We start from the raw sequence: 23,936 nt of genomic DNA on the forward strand, positions 1-23,936 counted from the left end.
CGCCAATACTGCTGGGTCTCTCAAGTGAACCTGATATACTATTCATTAAATATGATGTCAACAGTGCTCACAGAGTTATAGTTTGCAACTTTTCCTTTTACATACTCAGTTCATTCGTCATAACTAGATTCCTTGAGACAGAAATTGATTTTACGTGGGTATATCCACCTGAAGTTCCAAAATCAGCCGCAATTATAATTTTGGCATGTTTTTTTGTTGGAAATTACTTATAATATGAAGAAATGCAAAAAAAAAAATCGAAATTTTGTTGAAAAAAAAGTTGCAAATTTTTTTTTTCTCAAACAATTTTTTTTTTGGGGGGGGAGGGGGGTTGGAAATCACTTAAAACATGTAGAAATGCAAAAAAAAAAAATTTTTAATATTTTTTTCAGAATGGCGCCATAGCGGCCATATTGGAGTTTGGACCAGTCCAAAATCTGATGGCATGATCCTTGGACCATACCTAACCCCCCCCCCCCCACCAAGTTTCGTCAAAATCCGTCGAGGAGTTTTTCCGTAATACTGTTCACAAACAAACACACAAACAAACAAACAGACAGGAGTGAAAACAGTCACCTCCAATCTTCAATGGCGGAGGTTAACAAACACACAAACAAACAGACAGACAGACACACAATGACACACACACAACCGAGCAACATAATTTCCGAAATCCGAAGGATTCTGGTAATTAACAAACATTCAAGAGAGGGGTGATGAAATGAATGCGAGGGAAAAACCTTCAGAGAGTAGGCTTTATTTCACTGTAGGCTCGGTTTTATCTGTCACGTGCGCGAGCCGCGCGACATGTGATCACGTGTCACATCCTTCAATTCATCACAGGTGAAAACATAACCTCCTTGACCTTCGGTGGCGGAAGTAAAAATGATCGATTTTGATGAATATATTTTAAAACGTGAAATTCACATCACGTTCGGGTCTGAGCAATGAATGCAGCGGCTCAACCTTTGTGGAGTCTCAAGATGGCGGCGCGTTGGCTTCAACATTGAACTGTGACTGGATCTCGCCAACCGGAAGTGTCGTCATGAACCACGTGATATCAAGTTATCAGCACGATGGTTTGGTTTTGTTTTGCCTGCGCTCTCGTCGCTCTTCCTATCGCCATCATCCTCCTGGTGTTTGCTTTGGACTGGTAAGGAGGGGATGCAGGTGATGTATTTGTGCTTGTTCATCTGTCTGTGGTTTGTAGAAAAATTGAACGATGAACAACTAGACGAGGTAGAACGGCTTCAAGCGTCCTGAGTGAAGGGGACGGGGGTAGTTGTGCACCCATTTCATCCGTTTTCACGTCGCGTCCTGTGATTTGCACCACGTGGTCGATGATAGTTGTCTTGTAAAAGGATTTCGGCAATTATGTTGGTCGGTTGTGTGTCAGGTCAGGTTCGATCTGTGACCTGCTACAGGTACCATGTAAACCTGTACTAACCTGTTCCATGGTCGGGTTGTCGGCGACTAAACCGTCTCCCCCACCAGGTTTTCTGGTGAGGAGGGTGTTTGGATATGGACACCCAGCAGGATTAAAAACAAAACCTGTCAAAGGGCGGAGGAGCTCCTTGTGAGCCAACGGCCATCCATATCTCGTGCCCAACTGTGTCTGCGGACGTCCTCCTGCAGTTGGGCCACTTCTTATTAGGAGGTTGGTGGCAGGATTTGCACTCCGGCCACTGTAAAACCCTTCATTCCGCAAAACGCAAAAAAATCTGAAAACCCACTCCGTGGGAGTACCTCCTGTGCAGCTTCCCTTCGCAGGGCAGCTCACCGGATGACGGGATTGGGGCAAAACCTTCGGGACCCCCAATCTTTGATCGGAGGGAAACCACGGGGTAACATCCCTGGGTCAGATTGCGGGAGAGTGTGTCGGAGTGGTGCTGAGGTGTCGTCCACCAGACGGCGGTCTCCTTGGGTTGACCTGAGGCGGTCCCTTCGGGTGGGTGCCTGGAATGTCCTATCCCTAAGAGAGGATGATCACCTGTCTCTGTTATCATCTGAGCTCAAGCGTTTGGACATCGGGATTGCAGCTCTCTCTCTGAGGTTCGGAGACCGGATTGCGGCGAGATAATGGTGGGTGGTTACACCTACTATTGGTCTGGTCGCTCTGATGGTTACCATACCCAAGGAGTTGCTGTAGCTGTGTCCAATAAGCTGACCCCAATGATAATTGAGGTAACACCGGTCAACGAGCGTATTATGAGATTAAGGATTCGTCACTCCTTAGGTGTCATTTCCCTGGTCTCTGTTTATGCTCCGACTGAGGCGAGTGATCTCACCGTGAAGGATGCATTCTACGCCACACTCGAGTCTGTGGTTGATCAGTGCCCCAGACGAGATACACTTCTAGTCTTGGGGGATTTCAATGCATCGACTGGAACTGATAGGGATGGTTATGAGGTGTGTGTTGGTCCCCATGGGTCAGGAACTATGAACCAGAATAGCACTAAGTTCCTTGACTTTGCAAGAAGTCATGGACTTAGGGTGGCTGGTTCATGGTTTCAGCGCCCACAAGCTCATCGCTGGACTTGGTATTCCAACGCTGGCGGTGCGGCAAAGGAGATTGACCATGTCCTCATTGACGGTCGTTGGAGGATGATCCAGAACTGCAGGGTCTACCGGAGTGTTCAGTTCTTCAATACTGACCACAGGCTTGTTGTAGCAACTCTAAAGCTGCACCTTAAATCCTGGAGAATGGGACCATCCCAGCCTAGGCTGGATGTTGGCAAGCTCAGGGATGTGAGAGTAGCTGAGGAGTTTGCGAACAGGCTGAGTGGACACTTGGGGGGTCTGGGTGTTTTGGGGGGTCCTGAAGAGTTGTGGAGCGCCTTCAAGACCACCGTCCTTGATGTTGCCGGTGGATGTCTTGGAGCTCACCGCAGGGCAAAGAAGAATTTTGTCTCTCAAGGGACACTGGATACCATTGACCAGAGTCACAGGGCCAGGCTGAATGGCAGAGCTGAGCTGTTCAGGGAGCTGAGGCGTAAAACTGTACGTGCACTGAGGGTGGACAAGGAGGCCTATGTGCGAGGAATCTGTGAGGGGGTAGAGCATCACCTGTGGACAGGTGATTCTCGTCCCACTTACAGGGGAATTCGCGCATTGCGTTCATCCAAGCCCATCCCTCGGAGCACTGCAGTTCGAGCAGAGAGTGGTAGGCTCTTGACAGAGGAGTCTGAAGTGAAGGCCCGCTGGGCCAGTTACTTTGAGCGGTTGTACCAGGCTGATCCCCCAGCTGTCTAGTTGGATGTCAAGGGTGTTTCAATCCCTGTTACTGACCCTCAAATCAACTGTGGTCCACCTACGCTTCTGGAAACACGGGCTGCGGTGAACCGGTTGAAACGGGGCAAAGCTCCAGGGATCTGTGGCATCCATGCCGAACTTCTCAAGGCTGGTGGAAATGCTGCACTCGTGTCGTTGCATGCAGTTTTGTGCTCTGCCTGGAACACAGGCATCATCCCAACTGACTGGAAGAGGGGCCTTGTTGTCCCTCTCTGGAAAGGGAAGGGTGATCGCCAAGACTGCAACAACTACCGAGGGGTGACGCTGCTCTCAGTGCCGGGCAAGGTCTTTGCTCGGATAATTCTTGATAGGGTTCGCCACCATCTGCTTGAGCACCAGCGTCCAGAGCAGTCAGGCTTTACACCAAAGAGGTCAACGATTGACCGTATCCTTGCCCTTCGTGTCCTCACCGAACGCAGACGAGAGTTTCGGCAGGGGCTGCTTGCAGCCTATGTTGATCTCTGTAAAGCGTTCGATTCAGTGAATCGGGATGTCCTCTGGAGGATTCTTGGTCTTCGTGGGGTGCCACCAAAACTGATCGATCTGATGTCTGAACTCTACTCTAGCACTGAGAGTGCTGTGAAGTGTGGTGGTACCATCTCTGACTTATTTCCAGTTGTTCCTGAAGTTCGTCAGGGGTGTGTACTGGCCCCCACACTTTTCAGCACTTGTATGGACTGGATTTTAGGGAGGATGTCGGAGAGATCAAGCTGCGGTGCATCGTTTGGGAATGTCAAGATCTCGGACCTTGATTTTGCAGATGATGCAGTCATCTTTGCGGAGACTTTAGACATCCTCTTGGGGGCCCTAGAGGTGCTGAATGAGGAGTCGGAGCCGCTGGGATTACGGGTTTCTTGGGTCAAAACTAAGATCCAGGCTTTCGGTGACATCTTGGATGCTGCTGTCCTGTCGGTGTCTGTTTGTGGTGAGGATGTTGAGGTCGTGGAGAGATTCACTTACCTTGGCAGTGATATTCATGTCTCTGCTGGCTGCGAGTCAGAGGTCAATAGACGTCTGGGTCGGGCCTGGGGAGTCATGGATTCACTGGATCATGGGGTGTGGCGCTGCCGGGACCTGTGCGGGAGGACGAAAGTCCGAGTCTTCAGGTCCTTGGTACTTCCAGTCTTGCTCTATGGGTGCGAGACTTGGACTCTGACCAAGGATCTGAGACGGAGACTTAATTCCTTTGGTACCAGGTCTCTTCGGAGAATCCTTGGCTATCGCTGGTCGGATTTTGTGTCCAACGAGCGGTTGCTGAGAGAAACTCGGATGAGATTTGTTACCTGCATAGTCCGTGAGCATCAGTTGCGGCTGTATGGACATGTGGCTCGTTTTCCTGACGCTGATCCTGCTCATCAGATTCTCTCAGCGAGGGAGTCTCATGAGTGGAGGAGGCCAGTGGGCCGACCACGTGCCTCATGGTTGCAGCAGGTTGACCATCATCTCAAGGAGATGGGGATGGGCCTGGCATCTGCCTGGGGGATGGCCAGACGGAGGCCCCTGGAGTACCGGCGGGAAGTGGACGCAGCGACGCGCTGTTCTGGCACATGCTCCCATACCTGACCTGACCTGTGTGTGTCATTGTGTCTGTCTGTTTGTTTGTGTGTTTGTTTACCCTGTAGCAGCCACACCGTTTCAGCGATCATGACCAAACTGGGTACAGACGTCGGCCATCGTCCAACTTAGACACTTGTCGTTTTTGGTGAATCTAGGTCAAAGGTCAAGGTCAAGGTCACCAAAAACCCCAAATTCTTATTTTCGCAATAACATCCGCTAAAATGGTCGTATCGACTTCAAACTAAATCCAAAATGTGCATCTTCCAATTCTGCATCCAACCATATGTCTTATTGGGGTGTCACACCAACACCCTTCTTAACGGTCAGGGGTCGAATGTCAGGGGGGTTGGGTCAAAACTTTCAAATTATGATAAAAACGTCATTTCGATCCCGATTGACTTCCAATTTGGCATGTGGTATCTTGGTATGAGTGTCCTATTATATGCCAAAATGATGAAATTTGGTTCAGCCACTTCCGGTTACCATGGCAACAAAGTTCCCTAATGATAAAAAAAAATGCAAATTTTTGAGATTTTAAAAAAGTTTGAGTCTCCACAATTGTGCAGATTTGTTCACCAATATTTGCACCCACGTAGGCAATGGCACTGGCTACTGATGTGTTAAGTTTGGTTGACCTTCAATCAAGGTCAATGTCAAGGTCGACTATAAACCGTGAATCGTTTTTTTTGTCATAACGTACTCAACGAGGCAAATCTGGTGACCTTGAAAGATCAAACTTCAGGTTTTTGTTTTTTTGTCAGAGATCATGGATATATGACAAAGTTATTCCGGAAATTCCTTGCTCAACGAGCAATTTCATTTTATCCTCTGTCTTGTTCCGATTCGTCGCGAGAAAGCTTTCACGTTATGTTCGGAGGAGAAATAGCTGCAGATGTCTCGGTGATGTCATAAATGTAGTATTTACTTAGACAGGAAGAGTGAGGTCGATAGCTGCCATCATAAATCCCCACGCTTCCTATTTAAAGCAAGGTTGAAAGATGGGGGGGAAAAGTTCCACCAGGAATGACGCAATATCAAATTGGAGTTAAAAGAAACAAAAAAAACTTCTGTTTTGACCCCTGTGACCTGAAGTCCCCACCCCCAAGGGCATGGACCGAGGATCAAATCCCAAAAAAACATTTTCATATTAACTGCGTCCCACAATGCTGGTTTCATTCCAAAAAATGTTTTAAAATGTGCCCGCAATGACATTTCTTTTAGTATTTGATCTTTTGGCCACGTCTCAGAGCCCCGAGGGGCAGAGCCAGTAAATGACGATGCTCTTGCGCCTCTTGTCAAGTGATGATCATGACGACCTCGCTTGATGAATTTTTTGCACAACCCTATAGGAGGAGATAGACAGACAGACAGAAAGACAGACAGATGGAGCCAATTAAAATTTCACCCCTTTTTTTTTTAAGCATGGGGATAATGAGGGGTGGGAGTGTTACGGTTGAGGGAGGAATGTTTCATCCACAATGAGGTTTTGTTAAGCACCATGATGTCTTTTTTCACCACTCCCCCGCCCCAGGATAAAGTCATAGGTTGACGAAACGTGCTGGCTGATGTCCCTCCACCCCTCCCTTCTCCCCTTCTCCCCTTCGCCCAGGGAATTTGGGGGAACTGATTTGTCTATAATTCTCCTATTCATTAAAATGCCCCAATTAGTCCCATCTTCTTGTGGCATTGTCAGGGGAATGTTTGTCCTTCACAAACTGGCTGGCCAGGCATTCCACCTGAATCTATCATCATTATAACGATTAGCTCCTACTTTGGTTCACATTCTTTGGTTATTGTTGCCTTAACGTTAGTGTGGTAGAAAACTGTTGAGCTTATTAACCAGAGGTGAACTGTACTTGTTAAAAATAACTTTGGATTATGGTAAAGGTCTGAGGTTGCTGATAGGAGGGGTGGAGGATTGAGAGGATTGAAAGGAAGAAAGGGGAAATGATTATAGAAAACCTTGAGTTGGCTAAGGAAGTGTGTAAAGAGAGGGCAAATGAGGATTGGGTAAGTTAGGAGTGTAAAGGGGATGTTGTGGTATATACAGGGGTGTGGGGTCAAATTCTGCCATTTTACATTTGTAATTGGAAGGGCTCTCGGTGGAGAGCGTACCTCCGCCAGGCTGATTAGTTTACGTTTTGTATCCCACCGATAGGCCGGATCTGGACTCGGACTTGCACTCCGATTTAATCGGCTTGTTATTTTCTCGTCCAACTGTCCACCAAGTTTCGTCTGAATCTGTCCACAACTTTTTTGAGATATCCTCCTGCTACATTCCGGTTTTTTTTTGGCCTGTCACTCAATGCTGATGAATTACTTTAAAAATTCTCAGATTCAGATCCGGATTCGGATCTTCACCAAAATCTAATCATTTTGTCCTTGTCGTATTCGAAAGCTCTCCATCAAATTTCATCCGAATCCGTCCCAAACTTTTTGAGATATTTCGCTCAAAAACAAGCAAACAGACAGACCAGGGGTGAAAACATAACCTCCATCCACCTTCAGTGGAAGTGGTAATAATATGATTGTCCCCAAGGAAAGTGAGATCCAAATAACCACAGTTCCACCCATCACACCTGTGCCATCTGTTTCATAGCTACTTTAGCAGAAAAAAACACAGCAAGACATTACGCAAGGTGTGATTACAGACTGTGGTCACATGACGCCTGATAAATAAATGGCTATGCAAGCAACCGCAGAACCTGTGAGCAATGTTGCTTTCTTCTTCATTTTATTTTTGTGACAATGAGGGAGCGTTTTTTTTTTTTTAACACCATAGTACTGTATTGTGATCCCGGTGGAGATATTGATTATATTGAAGTGAAAAGTAGATTTTTTTTCCCACCGGCATGTCCTCCTTGTGTAGCTTTTCGAGCCATTTCCTCCGGCAGGGCCAGCCTAGCCTTTTGATACCAGCATCTCATCCGAGAACTCCACGATCTCAGGATGCAATTTTACAAACTGTTATTTTTGTTTATTAGTTGCCGGTTGGTTTCTTCCTCTTATTTCATCCCCGCTTTCCCCTTCCTCTTTTTGCTGCGTTTCATTCGGTTTGTGTGTAGCTAGTTCATCCACATATGTCCTTGTACCCCTCCCCTTGATCTCACTCTCACTCTCATTTTATACTCTGCTGTTGGTGTTTTCCCCCTTTCTATTTTTTCCCCTTGCATTGTGCTCTAGCTCTTCCACGAGCCTCAGCCACGTATACAAAAAAGCCAGTGAGGCACAAAAGTTGTTGTTTCGTATGAAGCCTGTGGCTGCTGGTTTCATTTCTGGAAGCACGGCTGTACCGCTGATGCAGTGCCCCTGATGCCAGTAAGCTGGTACTCATTTTGCCGACCTCGGAAGGATTCCAGGCTGAGTTGACCCATCCGGTGTTATTTCAACAGCACGCCAGGGGCTCGTCCTCAAGGCCAGCCACCTTAACCATTAAGCCAACACCAGACAGGCACATAAGGGCAGATTATGAAGTGGAATTTGCCCCAAAGGGACAACAATCAATCTCACTTGGCAATTTGCTTGCTCCTCATTTTATTTTGGAATGAATACAAGAGTGAGTTATTGGAAGGACATGATGAATGATTGTTTACCTGGTTTAGCCACACACACACACACACACACACACACACACACACACACACACACACACACACACACACACACACACACACACACACACACACACACACACACACACACACACACACACACACACACACACACACACACACACACACACACACACACACACGCATTTAAAGGCCATTTTCCCCGCTAAAGCGGGGGTTAGCCTTGCGGGCCCCATGACAATCTTCTCCACTTTACCCTGTTTTGTGCATCTCCCCTTCTTAATCCCCTTGCCCACATTTCCTATTCCACCACATTTAGCCAAGTTTTTCTCGGTCTTCCCCGTCCTCTACTTCCGACTACACTCATTTCCAACACTCCTCTCACCCAGTCACTTTCATCCTTCCTCAACACATGACCCAACCATCTCAACCTGTTTCTCTTCACAACCTCCATCACAGACTCTATTCCCATCATCTTCCGCAAGTCATCATTTGTCTTCCTCCCTCTCAACGATACTCCACACATCCACCGAACCATTCGCATTTCCACCCTTTCCAGCCTTTGTTGCTGCTCCATGTTCAGTACCCATGTCTCACTCCCATAAATCATCGTACTCCTCACACATGTAGCATACACCTTTCCCTTCAGCTTCAACGACACTCCCCTCTTTGTCAGCACGCCACTCAGTTCCCTAAACTTCTTCCATGCACATCTCACTCTAGCAACCGTCGAAGAGTCTGATCCACCTTCTCCATTCAGCATGTCTCCGAGATTTTTTTATTTTTTTTTTTTTGTATACCTTGGTCGAGGCTCGTGTGAGAGCTAACACACAACTCACAGCAAGGAGGCATGAGACAAGAGGGGTGGGAGTGGAAGGGACAAAACATTGGGGAACAGACACAGGTGAACTGTGGAAGGGAGAGGGATGGGGATGGGACGGGGAACATGGCGAGGAGAAGATGGACATTACAGGGACTTTCAGGAAGGAAAGCAGGAGAATTGAAGGAAGTGGGCTTGGGTGGATTATCGGGGGTAGAAAAGATCGAGGATTTGGATGGGGGAAGATAAGAGGTGGTGGTGAACAGCTGTTTTGAAAGCCTGGAGGGAAGAATGGGAAAGAATAGAGTGAGGAAGTTTATTCCAAAGGCGGGAAAAAAGAGGAATGAAAGAGTGAAGATGAGCAGTGATTCGTGATTTTGGTAGTTTTACCAGAAGGGGGTTGTTGGCGGACCTTGAGCGCCCTGTGGAAATGTGGTTGGGACAAATCGCAGAGAGAGCAGGGGGGGCAAGGCTGGAGAGGAGTCGGTAGAAGACAGAAAGACCACCGACCAACCTGCGGTGATTGAGTGAGAGGCCCAAAGACTCAGCTTCATTGCGGGAGATGCCAATGATCTTAAAAGCCCTGGTTTCGACAGCGTGAAGTCGAGAAAGGTGGGAGGCAGGAGCACCAGCCCAGAGGGGAGAGCAGTACTCCATCAGGCTACGGAGATAGCAAAATGTTTTCACCCCTTCCAGCTTCACACCATCTCCAAGATCCAACTCAACAATTCCTTCATCTGCTGCTCCCTCGATGCATACCTTACACTTGAATGTAGCTGCCACACTGGTTAATGACCCTCTCACCCCACTACATTTTTGATGAACCCATTCAGCACACATTGTACACTGAATGGAGTTCACTCCGACACCCTTCCTGCACACAGCACACGGCCACTTCCCAGTCCTTTCCACCTCACCACATGCTTTACCACTTGCCATCACCTTCGTCTTTCCGATATTCACCTTCAAACCTTTTGCCTCCATACATTCCTTCCACTTGTTCATCTTCTCCTTCAGTCCATCCAGACTCTCTGCAAACAACACCAGATCATCTGCATACAGCAGCTCCCACGGTAAACCCTCCTTTACCCTCCGAGCCAGCACCTCCATCACAACGACAAATAGAAGTGGACTTAGTACCGACCCCTGGTGCACTCCTACCCTCACCTCAAACTCACCACTGTTCCCATCCTTTGTCCTTACAGCTGTGCGTGCTCTCTCGTACATGGCCATCACTACTCTGATCAACCATTCCTCCACTCCTAACTTCCTCAATGCCCATGCCATTACTTCGCGTGGAACCCTATCAAATGCTTTCTCCAGATCAACAAACCCAAAAAACAACTTCTTCCTCTTCTCCATGTACTTCTCCTGCAACTGCCTTACAATAAAAATTGCATCTGTCATTCCTCTTCCTGGCATAAATCCAAACTGCATTTCGTCAATCTTTACCTTCTTCCTTATCCTCTTCTCCAACACCCTTTCCAATACCTTCATTCCATGCTCCAATAACTTTATTGCTCTATAGGAGCCACAGTCCAGAGGGTCACCTTTCCCCTTGTACAGAGGGACGAGGGTACTCAGTTCCCAATCCACTGGAATGCGGCCTTCTTTCACCACCAGATTACAGATCTCTGTCATTCTCTCCACACCCCAACTTCCCGCTGCCTTCAACATATCTCCCACAACTCCTGTTGGTCCTCCTGCTTTTCTACTCTTCATTGCTCTTATGGCTTCCTCAACTTCCTTCTCAGTTATCTTCTCTGCTGGTCCTAAAACTGGGTTACTCTCGATGTTTCTATCCCATTCATTTTCTACATTCAACAGCCTTTCCATATATCTCTTCCATCTTCCTTTAATTCCATCTGAATCCGCAACAATTTGTCCCACTTCATCCTTCAAGCAACTCACCCCCGTCACATCAAATCTCTCTCTCGCTGTCTGCTTTGCAATCCTGAATACCGCTCTCTTACCCTCCTCCGAATCCAAGCGTTCTCCAAACATTTTCCTATGGGCCTCCTGCGCCTTTGCAACCTCTTTCTTTGCAGCCTTCTTGGCTTCCTTATAACTTTCATGTGCAGCCTCTTCTTCCACCGTATCCTTTGCCTTTTGCCATTCCTTGAACTTCTTCCTCTTCTCTTCAATCGTCTTTCCAACTTCATAATCCCACCACCATGTTTCCGAGTGCCTCGGTGGTCCTTTTGTCTATCCACATACCTCACCAACGGCTCCCAATAGACTATCTTTCATTGACATCCAACCACTTTCAAGCTCAACCACATCATCTTCAACCATACTCAGCCTCTCTCTTAATGCTTCCTTCACTGTCGCCTCTTTCAACCTCCACACCTTCATCCTCGGTTGGTACTTCACCCGCCGAATTCTCCGCGCACCTTTCACCCTTATATCGCAGACAATCAGGTGGTGCTTTTTTTTTTTTTTTTGTATACCTTGGTCGAGGCTCGTATGAGAGCGAACACACAACTCACAGCAAGGAGGCATGAGACAAGAGGGGCGGGAGTGGAAGGGACAAAACATTGGGGAACAGACACAGGTGAACTGTGGAAGGGAGAGGGATGGGGATGGGACGGGGAACATGGCGAGGAGAAGATGGACATTACAGGGACTTTCAGGAAGGAAAGCAGGAGAATTGAAGGAAGTGGGCTTGGGTGGATTATCGGGGGTAGAAAAGATCGAGGATTTGGATGGGGGAAGATAAGAGGTGGTGGTGAACAGCTGTTTTGAAAGCCTGGAGGGAAGAATGGGAAAGAATAGAGTGAGGAAGTTTATTCCAAATGCGGGAAAAAAGAGGAATGAAAGAGTGAAGATGAGCAGTGATTCGTGATTTTGGTAGTTTAACCAGAAGGGGGTTGTTGGCGGACCTTGAGCGCCCTGTGGAAATGTGGTTGGGACAAATCGCAGAGAGAGCAGGGGGGGCAAGGCTGGAGAAGAGTCGGTAGAAGACAGAAAGACCACCGACCAACCTGCGGTGATTGAGTGAGAGGCCCAAAGACTCAGCTTCATTGCGGGAGATGCCAATGATCTTAAAAGCCCTGGTTTCGACAGCGTGAAGTCGAGAAAGGTGGGAGGCAGGAGCACCAGCCCAGAGGGGAGAGCAGTACTCCATCAGGCTACGGACAAAAGCTTTGTAAGTGGTCAGGAGCTCAAGAGGGCCGAGGAAGGACTTTGCACGACGGAGGATTCCCAGTCGGCGACTGGCTTTTGAGGCAAGGTTGGAAATGTGACTTTCCCAGGAAAGGTCATGGCAGATAGTGAGACCCAGAAGCTTGAAAGAAAAGACTTCTTCCAGAGGATTGTTGAGAAAGTGGATGGGGGGGTTTTGTAAACGGTCCTTTCGAAGAGACATAGTGAGAGTGTGAGATTTGTCTGGATTGAAAGACATGTTCCACGTGTTGGACCAGTTTGTGATTTTATCCAGATCTGCAGTGAGCGAAGAAGCTGCTGCTTGCCGGTCTGAGGGATGACAGATGGTACGGCAGAGGGTGGAGTCGTCGGCAAAGAGAAATAGAGGGTTTTCCAGAGAGTCCGAGAGATCATTGATGAAAACCATAAAAAGAACAGGGCCCAGAACGCTACCTTGAGGAACTCCAGCCTGCACAGGAAGAGGGGATGAAAGAACTCCATTTAGGGCCACACGTTGACTGCGACAGGAGAGGAAGTCTGCAAGCCATGAGTGGAGATGGCCTTGAATACCATGGGAAGAGAGTTTGGTGAGTAGGGCAGGGTGCCAGACTGTGTCAAAAGCACGTGATATGTCCAGGGATACGGCTCGGATTTCCTGTCTGGCATTGAGGACCTCCATCCATTGGTGGGAGAGCAGTAGCAGCATATCCAGGGTAGAGTGACCTGGTCTGAAACCAAATTGATGATTGGAAATCAAGCCATTGGAGAAGAGGAAGGATTTCATGTCTGAAGCTGCGAAACAGTCTCCTCCCCTGGGATCACCTTTGTGTCCTGGAGGTTTCCCCTATCTCGCTGACGCACCATCAGGTAGTCAATGGTTGTCGTCAACCCACCTGACGTGTATGTAATAAGCTTATTATCCGCTTTCTGGAATTGAGTATTACAGATCAACAAATCAGCTCCATCAGCAAACTCCAAGATCCTTTCACCTTCTCCATTTCTCACACCATATCCATAACCCCCATGGACTCCCTCAAAACCGTCTGGACTCCTTCCCACATGTCCATCCAAGTCTCCTCCCACCACAACAACTTCCTCATCTTTCACATTTTCCATCAACTTCTCCATCGCACACCAGAACATGTTCTTCTCTTCATCGCTTCGACCGACCTGCGGGGCATATCCCGAGATGACGTTCACCAAGAGATTTCCGATCACAATTCTCACCATCATCAACCTTTCACTCACTCTAGTCACAATCACTACACTGTCTACAAACTCCTCAGAAAACATTACACCAACACCATGCATGCCTTCTGGGCACCCTTGCCACATAAACTTGTACTTTTGCCCCTGCCTTCCCTTCACCATTCTCACACCACTTCCCTTCCACCGTGTCTCCTGCACACAACATATGTCCACTCTTCTTCTGACCAATGTTTCAACCACTTCTCCAGATCTCCCTGTCATTGTCCCTACATTCCATGTACCAAACCTCAGAAACCGATCTCCACGTGGGGCATCAGACTATTGGTCATCATAAATGGAAAAATTTCCTCCCTTGCTTCGATCGGGTTCCCCACCTTGAGTTTTAACGAGAGGGGGTGAGGACCCCCACGGGGTACTTCGGGCTGTACCCTGCCCATCAGTTGTACTCATCATGGTTTCCTATTGAGGTGATGTTTTTATGGCCGGATGCCCTTCCTGACGCCAACCCTTTTAGTCGCCTTTTACGACACGCAGGGATACGGTGTACCTATTCTGACCGGGGTACACACCGGGAGATGGAAAGCCAAGCTTTCCAAATATATCCATCCATTGGGACGATACCCTGTACAGAGCGCTGGTGCTGCTGAGGCTATTGGGCACAATCCTGGACAGGTCACCACTCTGACGCAGGATACTCAAATGGCTCAATCATCCCAGCAAGCTGGTACTCATTTCCCAACCTCAGAAGGATGACAGGCTGAGTCAACCCAACCTGGTGTTTATTCAGCAGCCAATGGGGCTCAAACTCAGGACCCGAGGATCCTAAGCCAGTCACCCTAGCCACAAAGCCAACACCAGACTTGGAACATCATGGAACTTGGAATCAGTTGTTCCTGCTGAGTTATGAACTTGATGTAAAAGATTCCATTTTACACAAGTAGTCATTTGTGAGCGTTGTTGTTGTTGTTGTGTTACATTTTCTGCTGCCATAAGTATCTTTTAAAAATTGCACCATTTACATGTATTACTATTGTCTAGTATTACTTTTAATGGCCCCAATTATTCACATCTCGTGGGGTCATCCAGGTTTTCAGGCCAAGTCTTTCACTGACTGGGCTGACTGGGCAGGCCTGTCGTTCAATCGGACAAAGGTAATTTTGGCGGAAATTTGGAATTTGGTCCTCCTGGTGATAACTCACCCACTCTTTGTGAAATACATCGTCTGATATTTAACATCCATCAATAATGCAGCAGAATAACATATAACGTCCATCTGAGGGGAACGCTCTTTGTGATACGACGCCTGGCCTGTCAAACGCCGATCTGACAGTCTGTAGTCGGGTCGGGGATCAAACTCAGATTAGATGGCTCAAAGAAAAGTGCACTACCGATGCACCATCAAATTGGATGGTCTGACATAAGAAACACATGAGTTTGCATCCCATCTCCAATTTATCTTTAAAATACCGTTATGTTTGCAGGGTAGATGGAGGAATTTCTTCGTAAAGGGAGGATTATATCATGTGGCATAGTCCATGGATGAATAGGAGACATTTCGATGGAAATTAAGTGGGGAAAACTGTGAACTTAGGATTGTTATGTGTCGCCACATGGGGGTGGTGCTGTGTTAACTAGGTAGGGTTTAAGGCTAGTTCTCCCAGTTATTGGTGTAGCCAGGGGTCCAAAAGTGATGAGGAAAAAAGAGGTCGGGGGGGGGGGGTGGTATTGTCCTATTGAGGTATTGTGACAGGAGTGGAGATAAGAGTATTCAGAGCACTGCCAGGAAACTTTGATAGTTTACTCCCCAGGGAGCTCAGATGGCCAGAGGGCTCAGGCCAGATCATATTTCAGGAAATGAGCGATGAGGCAACTGCCTCGTCTGCCTCAGCCTGGCTATGCCCTTACCAGTATGTGATTGCCCCGTGACCTTTTCCTATGGTTTTTTTTTTTTTTAATATACCTTGTCGAGGCTCGTATGAGAGCTAACGCACAGCAAGGGGGCATGAGACAAGAGGGGCGGGAGTGGGAGGGACAAAACAGTTGGGAACAGACACATTAGGCGATCTGTATAAGGGAGAGGGATGGAACGGGGAACATGGGGAAGAGAAGATGGACATTACACGGACTTTTAGGAAGGAAAGCAGGGGAATTGAAGGAAGTGGGCTTGGGTGGATTATCGGGGTTAGAAAAGATCGAGGATTTGGATGGGGGATGATAAGAGGTGGTGGTGAACAGCTGTTTTGAAAGCCTGGAGGGAAGAATGGGAAAGAATAGAGTGAGGGAGTTTATTCCAAAGGCGGGAAAAAAGAGGAATGAAAGAGTGAAGGTGAGCAGCGATTCGTGATTTTGGTAGTTTTACCAGAAGGGGATTGTTGGCGGACCTTGAGCGCCCTGTGGAAATGTGGTGGGGACAAATCGCAGAGAGAGCAGGGGGGGGGCAAGGCTGGATAGGAGAGGGTAGAAGACAGAAAGACCACCGACCAACCTGCGGTGATGGAGTAAGAGGCCCAAAGACTCAGCTTCATTGCGGGAGATGCCGATGATCCTAAATGCCCTGGTTTCTACAGCGTGAAGCCAAGAAAAGTGGGAGGCAGGAGCACCAGCCCAGAGGGGAGAGCAGTACTCCATCAGGCTACAGACAAAAGCTTTGTAAATGGTCAGGAGCTCAAGAGGGCCGAGGAAGGACTTTGCACGACGGAGGATTCCCAGTCGGTGACTGGCTTTGGAGGCGAGGTTGGAAATGTGACTTTCCCAGGAAAGGTCATGGCAGATAGTGAGACCCAGGAGCTTGAAAGAAAGGACTTCTTCCAGAGGATTGTTGAGAAAGTGGATGGGGGGGTTTCCAAACGGTCCTGTCGAAGAGACATAGTGAGAGTGTGAGATTTGTCTGGATTGAAGACATTTTCCACATGTTGGACCAGTTTGTGATTTTATCCAGATCTGCAGTGAGCGAAGAAGCTGCTGCTTGCCGGTCTGAGGGATGACAGATGGTACGGTAGAGGGTGGAGTCATCAGCAAAGAGATATGGAGGATTTTCCAGAGAGTCGGAGAGATCATTGATGAAAACCAGAAAAAGAACAGGGCCCAGAACGCTACCTTGAGGAACTCCAGCCAGGACAGGAAGAGGGGACGAAAGAACTCCATTTAGGGCCACACGTTGACTGCGGCAGGAGAGGAAGTCTGCGAGCCATGAGTGGAGATGGCTTTGGATACCATATGAAGAGAGTTTGGTGAGCAGGGCAGGGTGCCAGACTGTGTCAAAAGCACGTGAAATGTCCAGGGATACGGCTCAGATTTCCTGTCTGGCATTGAGGACCTCCATCCATTGATGGGAGAGCAGAAGCAGCATATCCAGGGTAGAGTGACCTGGTCTGAAACCAAATTGATGATCAAAAATCAAGCCATTGGATAAGAGGAAGGATTTCATGTCTGAAGCGATGATGGATTCCATAACCTTGCTGATGATTGGGAGAAGGCTGATTGGTCTGTACTTGCGAGGATCTGTTTTTGCACCTTTTTTATGCAAGGCGGTAATGTTTGCAGATTTCCAAGCAGATGGCAGATGACCTTGAGGAAATGAGAGGGTGAATAGAACAGGGAGAGGGTGAGCAAGAGCAGAAGAGCAGGCTTTGAGGACACGTGGGCTGATGCTGTCTGGACCGGTTGCAGAATCTGAGTCGAGGTTTGAAAGCAAGCTCTCCACCTTGTTCGGAGAAAAGGACACAGAGTCCAGGGACAGTTGGGTGCGACTGGGTAAGGTGGGTAGAGAAAGTGATGGGTTTTGGACACAAGATTTAGCTGCAAACACCGAGTTTAGACATTCAGCTTTATCACGTGCGGTATCAGCAGTGCGGCCATTTGAGGTAAGGGAGGGATGGAGAGGGAACATACACGAGAAACAGATTTGATTAGACGCCACCAGGATTTTGAGGAGGGAGAGAGGTTTGAGAGTTCAGACTTGAGATGAGAAAGATATTGTTTTCTGGCTCTCCTGAGGGTAGATACACACTTGTTCCGAGCTTTGTGGAAGGAACTGAGATTGCCCTCAGTTGGGTTTGCTTTCCATGACGCAAAGGCAAGTTGTTTCAGGACAACTGCCTCACCACAAGCTTCAGTGAACCAAGGGTGGGAGGAAGGGTAGGACAACTGAAGACGAGAGGGGATAAATCTGTGCATGAGGGAGAGCAAGTTTCTTTGAAAGAATTCCCAGGATGAGTTGATGTAGGAGAAAGTAGCGATCGGAGACCAGTCTATAAGTTTGATGGCTGCTTGGAGACCCTGCCAGTCGGCTTGAGTGAAATGCCAGACTCGCCGGCGGTGAGGTGGTTCTCTGATAACAGCCAGAGAGATGTCCACTTTGACAAGGACGTGGTCAGAAGAACCGATTGGAGCAAAGGAAGAGCAGCAGATATTGTCAGGGAAATTTGTCAAAATCAGATCCAGAAGAGATGAAGTACCATTGGTTGAGATCCGGGTCAGGAAGTTGACCAATTGAGTTAGTCCCAATGAGTCGCAGAAAGCTTTTGCTGAGGTGCCATGACAGGTGAGAGAGGTACCCACACCTAGCCAACTGGCAAGATGACAATTGAAGTCGCAACATATGAGGAAGAGAGAGTTCAGATGAGAAGATAGAAGTTGTTCCATGTTTTTGGATAGTGAGGTGTAAATGGAGTCATCACTGTTTGGTGGACGGTACAGTACGCATTTTAACATGAGGTGGGAGTGGAGGGGAAGCCGCAGCCAGAGGTTTTCGCATTTACAAAGCCGGAAATAAAAGAACCACGTTTTCAACAACAACAATAACCCAGCTGGAAAAATCCCGCCTTCCCAGCTTCGTACTGGCAGGCCATGCCTCCGAGGCTGATAATTATCAATTATATAATTGGTCAGTGTGACTGAATAGGGAGCATGATAGTGTGGAGATGGCAGTCATAACACATAGGACCTCTCTGGCTTCTCCAAGCATGGTCAAGAGGGCTGCGTGATTCTTGTTGTTTGTGTTGTGTGAATTTGCTCACGTGCTGGAGTAAGATGCTAGCCATTGACTGTTCGGGTGGGTCATGAAGTTTGGACGCTTTGAGGAGAAGGAGAGAACAAGAGTAGCGTGTCTCTTGGCCTAATCTCAGAGCCTCAGCAATCGCCTTGCTGTATGACCAAGGAGAAATTTGCTGTGAGCGGACCTGGTACTGCAAGAGGAGCGGTGTCGGTAATTTTGATCATGAGAAGGAAACTGCACGGCGGTTGGTGGGCCCCAATGAAGGAAGATTGTCAGCGTAAATCGCCTCACGTACGTGACCGCAGAGAACGACTTGGCGCCATTTTGGTGCGTTTTCCCACATGGTGGCTACGCAGTTTGATGACTGTGAGGCTCCTAAAAGGTCATCTCTGCAAACAAAGCTGTCAGGTCAGGTCAGATATGGGAGCATGTGCCAGAGCAGCACGTCGCTGTGTCCACTTTCCGCTGGTACACCAGGGGCCTCCGTCTGGCCATCCCCCAGGCAGATGCCTGGCCCATCCCCATCTCCTTGAAATGCCGATCAATCTGCTACAACCACGAAGCACGTGGTCGGCCCATTGCCCTCCTCCACTCACGAGACTTCCTCGCTGAGAGAATCTGGTGAGCAGGATCAGCGTCAGGAAAACGAGCCACATGTCCACACAACCGCAGCTGGCGCTCACGCACTGTGCAGGTAACAAATCTCATTTGAGTCTCTCTCAGCAACCGCTCGTTGGACACAAAGTCCGACCAGTGATAGCCAAGGATTCTCCGAAGAGACCTGGTACCAAAGGAATTAAGTCTCCGTCTCAGATCCCTGTTCAGAGTCCAAGTCTCACATTAATAGAGCAAGACTGGAAGCACCAAGGACCTGAAGACTCGGACTTTAGTCGTCCTGCACTGGTACTGGCAGTGCCACATCCTATGATCCACTGAATCCTTGACTCCTCAGGCCTGACCCAGACATCTGTTGACCTCTGACTCACAGCCAGCAGACACATGAATATCACTGCCAAGGTAAGTGAATCTCTCCACGACCTCAACATCCTCACCATAAACAGGCACAGACAGGACAGCAGCATCCAAGATGTCATTGAAAGCCTGGATCTTGGTTTTGACCGAGGAAACCCATGATACCAGCGGCTCCGACTCCTGATTCAGCACCTCGAGGGCTCCCAAAAGGATATCTAAAGTCTCCGCAAAGATGACTGCATCATCTGCGAAATCAAGGTCAGAGATATTGACATTCCCAAATGATGCACCACAGCTTGATCTCTCTGACATCCTCCCCAGAATCCAGTCCATACAAGTGCTGAAAAGTGTGGCGGCTAGAACACACCCCTGACAAACTCCAGTAACAACTTGAAATAAGTCAGAGATGGTACTCACACTCACATCTCACAGCACTCTCAGTACCAGAGTAGATTTCAGACATCAGATCGATCAGTTTTGGTGGCACCCCACGAAGACAAAGAATCCTCCAGAAGGCATCCCAATTCACTGAATGAAACGCTTTGCAGAGATCAACATAGGCTGTGAGCAGCCCCTGCCGAAACTCTCGTCTGTGTTCAGTGAGGACCCGAAGAGCAAGGATACGGTCAATCGTTGAACTCTTTGGTATAAAGCCTCACTGCTCTGGATGCTGGTGCTCAAGCAGATGGTGGCGAACCCTCTCAAGAATGATCCGAGCAAAGACCTTGCCCGGCACTGAGAGCAGCGTCACCCCTCAGTAGTTGTTGCAGTCTTGGCGATCACCCTTCCCTTTCCAGAGAGGGACAACAAGGCCCCTCTTCCAGTCAGTTGGGATGATGCCTGTGTTCCAGGCAGAGCACAGAACTGCATGCAACGACATGAGTGCAGCATTTCCACCAGCCTTGAGAAGTTCAGCGTGGATGCCACAGATCCCTGGAGCTTTATCCCCTGGCACAGTACTGAGTCCTGGTAAAAAAGGAGGATTTTCTTTTATTTATATCTTTCCCCTTGTCTGTTTTTGTGACTGAGTGGAGGCATCTCAATTAAGCTTAGCTTTACCTCACATTTCATTTTCAACTTTGGTTTATTTTAATTTAACTCTTGATTTTATGTTCATTAAACCATCATTTGTTAAATTTACTTGTGTTTGTCTATTCGTTGTGGGTTCGAGTATAAACCCGTGTGTTTCCATCTGGTATGCTCCCTCACCGCTCTCCATCCCCCGTGCACCATAATCTCCCAGGATTTGGCCTGTTCGCCTCCAAGTAGAACCGTTCGGCTATCCGTCCAGGTCGGTGTGAACCGGCTGGATACGACAATACGTTAATTTGTTTTTATTGCTGTTCTTCTGTTAAATCATCGTACACATTTCCTTGTTGTTGTTATGTTGTTCTGACATTTAGTTTGCTCTGATTTTTCTGTTTTTGTTTGCAGCGTGGGCTTGTGGGAACCACTGAATTATCACATGATGCCACATCTAAATGAGCACGTATCAAAAGACTACAACAAGAAAATGGATTTTGTGAAACGGGACCTGTTCAAGGACATCAGCAGTGAGTGTAGAGATTGACAATAAAATATGCATTGTGAATTCTTCAACATTTTAGCTGTCGAGTCACTGCCTGTTTCTTCATTCATCTTGTTTGTACTCCATATTGTGCTTTGACTAGTGTCCAGTTTTCTCAGTTTGTTTTAGTCACTTTCTTTGGTTATTTAGTTTGGTTTCATTTTTGTTGAAGTTCCCAAGACTGTTGCAATGACGACTATAGAGTTTATAGAACACGTTACCCCCTTGTCGTGTTCAAGTATATACTTCAATTTAAATATCATCATGATTTTAAAAATCGTTAAAAAAATTCCGGAAGTTTAGCGCTGTTGAAGCAGTCTTATATGTCACCCTTATACACAACCTCATTTAACACAAGCAAATAAAGCCTGTTGCTTCGCTGATGGGAATATATTATGGGGAGGGGGGGGAAGAGAGAGGAATGTGGGGGGCGGGGAGACCAAACGGGGTTTGCCTCACCAAACGGAGACCAAACGGCAAGGTGGTGTGGGAGGGAAAGGGAAGGTGGTGTGGGAGGGGAAGGGAAAGTGGTTGAGTAGAGATGAAGGGAATAGAAGGCAGCATGAGGCGAGGGGAAGGTAAGGGAAGGGTGATAAAATGTGGCCAAAAAGCAACATTTTTTTTAACCGCCGGGTTCCATATAAAACTGGGCGGGAGCATTTATAACACATGCTACCTATGTAATCTGGGAGCTAACAGTGATTTGTATTACATCTTGAGTACAAAAGGTGTGAGAGCGAAACTCATCATATGGTGGGATGGGGACCTCCGAATGACCATTCTTAATTTTTCCAATTGGTGCATTAAGTAGGGGGTGCTGCTTGAAGTACCCCCCAAAGTCAGTTTAAATTACATTTTGAGTATATCTATCAAACTTGTGCCAAAAGTTTCATTTTGGCACTGTCATTACATATGTGCCATGTTTAAGTGAAGAATTTGGTGCAAAACTCCTTTAAGAACGGCCTAAAGAGGGTGCTATTTTTAGCACATTTAAAACACATCTGAAGTACATCAATGAAACTTTGTGGAAATATTTTTTTGACCTTCCTAATGAAGGATCAGTAGTTCTTAAAGTTCTTAAATACCTGTTTCTGGGAAATTAAGATCAATAGAGAGCAGGTCATGGTGAAACAAAGATCATTTCATATCGAATATTTATATTGTTCCTTGTAATTAAACCGGTAAAATGTGTAAGATTCTATCAGATATCAAGCTTTGCATTACATTCTGAATTTAAAGAAAATTATGGTTGAAATCCTATTTATGTTCTCTGGTAACATGGTAAGAACATGTATACTTTTAAGACACGAAAGATTTAAAACCTATAGAATGCCTTAAAATTTTACTCTGATAGGATAGAAGAACAAAGAAACTATCAATTTAACTTTTCTATGAACTACGTATATTTTGATGATAAAATCAAGTGTGATGTGTACATCTAGCATCGATACGTAAAAGGAGCATCAGTGATCAATAAATGTAATTTATTCAAGTATCTACGGAGGATATCTGTGCACTCCCCCCCCCCCCAGGACTCTACCAAACCAATTTTTTCTCTACCAATTACTTCCTTTTATGGTCCTATTACACATTTGAGATGTTAACAAAAAAGAATTCCCGCCACTGTGGCGATATTCAAGATGACGTCCAAAATGGCCGCCAAAATGGGTAAAATCATAGAATATGGTATATAACGTATCAAAAATGTAACAAATTGGAAAAATAATCATTGGTATTTGGTTCCTTGTCATTAGCAACTAATTTCCGATGATTGGATTTTACCATTTTTAAAAATCCAAGATGGCGTCCAAAATGGTCACCAAAATATGCAAAATCATAAAAAAATTTTATATAACAGCCAAAACCTGTGACAAAATTGAAAATTAATCATTCAAATAAAATGTTTCTTATCATTAGTAACTAATATCTGGTTATTCTAATTCAGTTGCTATTTTTTAAGTTGAGTACTAAGTCATAGTATTCCACCTTGGAATATCTGATGAAAGAATAATGCTAGTAAATGGACATTTTATATAGCGATTGTCCACAGCTTATCAAACTATGCAAGCAAACTTTCATTATACAAGGAACACTTGTGATGATTCATACAATTACCAGTACTTTGGCATGGAATTTCGACGAGGAATATCTGGTAACAGCAAAAATGCTACTAAAATGAACATTTTATATAGCGATTGTCCACCGCTTATCAAACTATGCTCGCAAACTTTCATTATACAAGGAAACACTTGTGATGATTCATGCAATGCCATTTTGTTATGGCATTCCACAGAGGACTATCTCCAAATTTTCTCCTGTAACTAAAGTTCATGCATCCGGTTTGACTCCTGCAGGAGTGTCAGAATCATAGACCGGTGGAATAGGTCGAAGCTGGGGAAGAAATTACTATGTTATCAAACTCTTCTGATTTTTACTCACCAATGTCTCCAATACCACTGAAAAAAGTCCTGAGCGATTCACTTTGGGGAAAGTTTTTGACGGCATTTTGAATTTTTGTCGATATTTTGGCTTTTTCGCACAATGAGAATAAGGGTTAGATAAAGGAAAATACCGATTTCTATTTTTTCTGGGATACTAGAGTACTGCAAATTGGCTTGTATATTAAACATAACATGTTTTATCCTACTATGACAAAATAATTTCGTTCTGACAGAGACGTCATATGAAAAATCCAAGATGGCCGCCAATATACGGGTAAAACCGAAGCTCCGCGGCCGCACGGTCACGAGTCCAGACCACCCTGGTAAAGATGGATATACATGAGTTCAATAAAGAAACTTGATCGAA

General features: G+C 46.7%; 1 protein-coding gene across 1 annotated transcript in view; it reads left to right on the top strand.

The window, feature by feature from the left end:
• The first annotated feature begins 1,039 nt into the window (after nucleotides 1–1,039).
• Nucleotides 1,040–23,936, top strand: part of TMT1A (thiol methyltransferase 1A) — a 64,083-nt gene continuing 41,186 nt past the window's right edge. The window contains exons 1-2 of the mRNA XM_085883072.1: nucleotides 1,040–1,153; nucleotides 20,996–21,114. Coding sequence (XP_085739198.1) covers nucleotides 1,077–1,153; nucleotides 20,996–21,114 — 196 coding nt within the window. The 5' untranslated portion in view covers nucleotides 1,040–1,076. The remainder of the gene's footprint in view (nucleotides 1,154–20,995; nucleotides 21,115–23,936) is intronic.

Source organism: Eptatretus burgeri, chromosome 5 (genome assembly GCF_056783735.1).
Source record: "Eptatretus burgeri isolate ZD-2024b chromosome 5, Ebu_testis_v1, whole genome shotgun sequence".
NCBI classification, from domain to species: Eukaryota; Metazoa; Chordata; class Myxini; order Myxiniformes; family Myxinidae; genus Eptatretus; species Eptatretus burgeri.